Here is a 6,000-nt window from a genome sequence, read left to right on the forward strand (position 1 = left end):
CCTGAAGTTTGTTCATTTTACTATCCCTGGATGCAGTCGTAACTTCCAAGGCAATTTAAAAATATTTATCTGTTACATTCTCTTGTGTGATATTGCTTATGGTGGCTTTTTCTTTCCTTCCTACAGATCCTGCTGTGAATTATAAAGATCTCCTAGCTGTTGTGTATCTGGCTCATAGATCAGATATAAACATGAGAGTGATTATCTGTAGAAAGGTTAGTTGTCTTCTTTAGAACTGGAATACTGTCCTTCAAGCCTATAAACTGTACAGTGTGATAACTAAATTATTTCTTTAAAACACAGTGGCAGTATTTGTTGTTACTGTTTTCTTTAGCAATGATTTATTTTAAAAATTAGACCCATCTGTCACTTACTGTTGAATTTTGTGTACTCAAGAACTTTAAAAAGCCAAAAGAAAAAGTGAAGCCTCTATCATGATTCTCAAATAGCTTGTATTTTCTACAGGTTTGAGATATTAGGCTCCTTGAATTACTGAGTTTTCTCAAAGCTTCTATCACTGGAATTAGTACTGAATGGTAGCTGTGAGATACCAGATAGTCTATTAAGGTTTCCCAACATGAAGACGTGAAACTGTAGTGTATACTATCAGTAAGCTATTAATATTGTAATTTTATTAATTTTATCTGTTTAATAGTTTCTAATCAAGCATATTTTCTATTTGAGATTTTTTTTATGCTGTGGGTAAATGGGATTATTTATTGGGATAACTGGATTTTGGAAGAATGGTTGCAGAAGAGTTGCTGAAGTATGGTGACTTACCAATATAGTTTGATAGCTTCTTTTCTCCCCTACTCCTAAGAATTTTTTACTTTTTACTGCTTTTTTCTCAAATATATGTTTTTTTATGAGGAAAAGTTACTTTGTGGCTGGTTTGCTTATTATTAGCCAATTATGCTCTTTATATGAGGTTCTAAGAAAAGTAAAGAAGTTGTAAGATTGTAAAATGTTTAATTGAAAAGCCAGATGGATGCAGTTACAAGCTAAAATTGATCTGTAGATATGGGATATCTTTTATTCCTTAGATTTTGCACCTTTTACATTCTCAATTGGATGCAGCACAACAGATTTCTCAGCAGCTGGGCTGGCAGGACACTTTGGTTAGACTGTTCCTGAAAGAAAACTCAGAGGTCCGGATTGGCTTTAAGGAGAACAGGACTGATTCCTCCAGGGAAGAGGATAAAAAGCCTCCTACTGAAGAGCTTCAGAAACATCAAGCTGATAAGACGGAGAGAGAGAAAGCTGGCAGCTTTGCATCAGTTAATGGTCTCTTTGATCAGTGGAGTTTAGAAGACAACAAATCCCTGGAGGTCCCTGCCCATTTCTCTGTTATGCCGCTGGAAGATGCATCCGCAGCAGAGATGTCTTTTGGTTCGGAGGGCCGAGAAGAGCTGTGGCACAGTAATCCTTCACATTTGAGTTTGGATTTGTCCAGTGTTGACTCTTATGAACTGGCTGATGTTGGGAATCAGATGACAGACAGCCAGCCCAGCACTCCCTCACCCACAGAGAGCACAAAGCCCTTCTCTGGGCAGCCTGACAAAGAGCTGGGTGTTACGAATGACGTGGGCTTCACTGCTGAGCTTTCTCTCTTTGAAAATCAAGGAGTGAGTAACTATGGGACTGGTTTCTCCAACTGTTGGAAATTTCATTTTGTTCTTTCAATCTCACTAATGAATGATATATTTTATTTGTCCCTCCTATCATCCAACCAGAAAGTGAACAAAATGGCTCTTTTATAGTGAATAGGGGTACTTCCTTTGGTAATGTATCTTCTTTTTTGATTGTCCACTTGGGGTAGCTTTGGTGTTAAAAAAAAAAACAAACAAAAAAAACAACCAAATAAATAAGGCCAACCTCCCAACCACAAGAAACCACAAAAAATCCCTGCAAACTCTTCTCCCTCTATATTTAAACATCCTTTATCATGGAGGTAGAGGAGGTATGGAGCAGACTTGCTGTGAAAAAATCAAGGGTGGCTAAAAGGCAGCTTCTTTTACATCGTACAAGCAAGCTACAGTCTCTTGTGTTTTCATGAGCTTTTCAACTGAACTTTAGAGTCCAGTTGAAGACTGCAGAGTTTCAGATGTTGAAACATGAAAGCATAAGGGCTGTGATGAATAAGAAATGTTTTCAAGGTTTTCTATACTAGAAGGGCTTTAAATATTTCACTTCTTTTGTAGGGGAGTGATAATGAACTCATACAGTTACTCACAGACATCCTACTCTGTATAATGTGGAAAGGTATTGAAAAATCTGATGATGATGCTTGGATTGAGAGGGGACAGGTGTTCTCTGCTCTCACCAAACTGGGGATGTCTAACGAGTTGCTGCGGCCTTCTGATGAAATAAAACTCAAGTGAGTGTACAGTTCATCCCTTCTGAGGATAAACAGAAGTGAGGGACATGAATGAAGCTGGGAAGGGGTGGGTGGTTCCCAACAAGATGTACTTTTCTCTGCTGTCTCTTCACATACTGTCAGAAATATATTCCTGTACCTGTTTAGGAGGTGTATCTTGAGGCCAGAAGGTTTTAAAACTATCACTGTTTTCATGAGTCTCTCAATCGCTTTTATCTCATTGGCTTATCAAGAAGATGGCAGTTATGTAACTGCAGACTAAGAGATTCAACTAAATACTTAATTGGATTTTTTTAAAGCCATTTACACTCAGAACAAGTAATACTTACTTTGGGATTTTGTTTTCCATGCAGCTTGCTGGAGAAGATGTTAGAATGGTCAGTCACTGATAACAGAGATTCAAAAGCTCTCCCTACACATGCTGAAAATGCCTTCAAGCTCTTGCTAATTGTACAAGGTTTCCTGCAGGCAGAAGGACTAATTAATTCAAATTTATGGACAGAAAAGGTACAGTAACTGCATAATGGAAGTACTGTATATGGGCTGAAATGGTAACAAGAAAGTTGTTGGTTTGGATACTTTCACCCTTCTAGTCATATTAAATCACAGATATTACAGAGTAAGGATTTATAGTAGAATGGATTAGAGTGCCCCTTCATGAATAAAAAATGTGAATATTTACCACAGGGAATATAGTAAATTTTGCAAATTAAGTAGACATGTAAGTAGTACTCTTTACTGAGAATCCAGGTTTCTTCAGACTGGAGAAATATTTAGAAAATGTAAAAGCTAATGAAACAGCAGCAGTTGTAGCCTAAGCAGCTGTTTGTCAGCATTTATGACTCTCTGAGCACCTGAAGGAAAGACCAGCTAAAACTCTGCTCTTGCTTGCAAGTTGGGAAATGTCACTTCTGGGTTTTGACCCATATTGGAGTTTCAACAGATATAATTTATCTCAACAATTATGTTATCTCTGGCACTGGTCATGCTTCCTTCACAGTCTGAGTTGCCATTGCTTTTCAGTTTTTCTAAGCAAAAAAAGAGAGAGATTATATGGAAACCATCATTATTTCTCCTTAAAAATCCTTAAAAATACTTTGTTAGACTACTTTCTTTAAGAAAAAAGTTTAATGTCAAGAGTCATTAACACAGTAATTCCTATGCTGTGTTAGAGAGTATGTCAAGGTGTATTAGTTTTAAACAAACACATCTGGATAGTGAAATGTGCCATTTGCCTTGGGAATACCCACCTTTCCCAAGGCTTGTGTCACTTTTGCTATCTAAATACAGACAGAAAGAAGTGCCTCCTATAGTGGAGTCTTTTTAAATTTTCTAAGGATATGGCATTTACTGGAGTTAATTTATAGGAAAAGCAATAAGCATATATATACTCTCTCTCCTGTACACACACACACACACACATATGTGTGTGTGTATATATATATATATATATGCATTTTAATTAGGGGAAATACTTGACTTAATGTACTGGGCTGGGTAGATTTTTGTTGTCAGGAATTTCTTTAAATTACTGGTTTAACTGCAGTGTTCTTGGATGATTTTCTGGGTTTGGTTAAGTTACAAATGTGAACACAGCCTCTTCTTCAGTTCTTTGAAATTATTGTGTCTCCAGCTAGAGCAGTTATTGTTACTTTTATTCCAGTTTATTTTATTTATTTTAATGTTATGCTTATTTTCTGTTTCTGTAATAGCTCTTGGAAGAACTAGTGACTCTCATGGATAGTCTGTCAGTCTGGTACTCTGCTGGCCTAGAAGCAATTAGGCTTTCACAGGTGCAAGTCCAGCTGCTCCTTGGATTTATTGCACAAGACAACTTACAGGTTTGTTGCAGATTCTTGCAAGTGGTACTTGAGTTTTAAGGGCACATTTGATGTAACTGTTGTGGTTTTTGGGAGAGCTGCTCATACCAGTGAGCAGACCTGTGGCAGTCCCTCATCCTTCTGTTGGGAAGATGTTTTATTGGCTCTTAGCTTTTGCAGGTTTACTCTACAGTCCTGTCAGTGTGCACCTGTGGAGCACAAGAGGTAGAGGGCTTCTGTTTGAGGATGGGAATATGCAGGCAGGAGTGGCAGGAAAAAGATGGGTGCACAAGGAGGATCACATTGATTTTTTGCTGTTCGTTTTTGTAGGTCTGTGCTATGGCAGCAGCCAAACTAAACACCCTCCTTCAGACCAAAGTAATTGAGAGCCAGCCTGAAGCATGCTACCTCCTGGGGAAGTTGGAAGGCATTTTGAGTAGGTCAATTGAAGAAAAGACAGAAACTTACTCATTTTTGATTCCACTTGTTCGGACATTGGTATCCAAGGTTTATGAACTTCTCTTTATGAATCTGCACCTTCCTTCATTGCCTCCTACCAATGGCAGCCCATCTTTCTTTGAGGACTTTCAAGAATATTGCAGATCTGATGAGTGGCAAGTTTATATTGACAAATATGTAAGTAGGAAATTGTTTTTATTTCGTTTCCTCCCTCTTTTCAGCCATGAAAGCAGAGGAACCCATTCAGAAATCACATGGTACTTTTTATTTTGTTTTGATGGAACCAGATTATTCCAAATATGAAGCAATATGAAGAGAATTCATTCAGACATGATAATGAGCAAATGGCACTTTATTGGAAAGATTGTTATGAAGCATTTATGGTGAACATGCACAAGCGAGACCGGGAAAGAGGAGAAAGTAAGCTTAAATTTCAGGTAAGGTTTTCAGTGAGTGCAAGGTTCTCTTAAAAGAACTCTCTCAAGAATTGCCTTCTAAAAGAGGAAGAAAGTTCATTTCAGTTCAAGTAACTGTAAACAGGTTAATTTAATTAAGATTTTATGGGCAGTGGGACTATATTCACTTCTAGGATATGGTTTCTATTTCTGTTCTATTAAGAGTCTTATGTGCAAAGTGATGTCAGTACAGTAGGCCTTCCTTTTCATCAGCAAGGTAGAAGTATGCTCATCCATAAGCTGCATCCTCTTTGATTTGTGTTTTGAATTATTAAAACCTGATTTCCATTATGAGCTGTTTGTTTGGGTTTTTTTTTAAACCCTATTTTAATACAATTAAAGCATTTACAACAGTGAACGGTTCTTACTTAATGTGTGGAAAAATTGCTTCCAAACTGACCTTTCTATATAAGATCCAGATTGAGTTTTAGCATTAGAGCTAGCTGGTAATTACAGGCAATACCATAGTAAAGTTACATGTCTCTTTGCTTTCTTAATAATAAAACTTGTAGGTCTATTTTATTCAAATGGCTAAAGGAAAAATACAATGAGAGTCACATTCAAGTATACCAGAATTTAAGAAAAATCCTACTTATTATAGTAGGATTTCTAATACTGACTGCTTTTCTGATGATGAAAAATTGCTTTAGTGTGGATTCAGCATTGATAATGCTTTCTTCACATCTTTAAATCAAAGTCTGTCACTATTTCTTCTAGGTCTAAGCTTTTTAAAATTTCTCTCCTAAGTATTACCTTAAAATTTCAGAATGTTTTATCACTAAACCTTTTCCGTTACTTCTTGTTTTCTGAGAATTCTTAGAAAGCTGTTTTCCAAGGTCAGAGTTAACTCAGTGCTGGATCTGTTTGCACTGGTGTTTCAGGAGCATTT

General features: G+C 37.0%; 1 protein-coding gene across 1 annotated transcript in view; it reads left to right on the forward strand.

Moving 5' to 3' along the window:
* The window catches only part of NBEAL1 (neurobeachin like 1), a 79,626-nt gene that overhangs the window by 46,071 nt on the left and 27,555 nt on the right, over window positions 1–6,000 (forward strand). Inside the window, 7 exon segments of the mRNA XM_031055958.1 lie at window positions 127–215; window positions 1,044–1,625; window positions 2,202–2,377; window positions 2,731–2,884; window positions 4,090–4,218; window positions 4,528–4,833; window positions 4,944–5,170. Coding sequence (XP_030911818.1) covers window positions 127–215; window positions 1,044–1,625; window positions 2,202–2,377; window positions 2,731–2,884; window positions 4,090–4,218; window positions 4,528–4,833; window positions 4,944–5,170 — 1,663 coding nt within the window.

Source organism: Geospiza fortis, unplaced genomic scaffold (assembly GCF_000277835.1).
Source record: "Geospiza fortis unplaced genomic scaffold, GeoFor_1.0 scaffold112, whole genome shotgun sequence".
NCBI lineage: Eukaryota > Metazoa > Chordata > Aves > Passeriformes > Thraupidae > Geospiza > Geospiza fortis.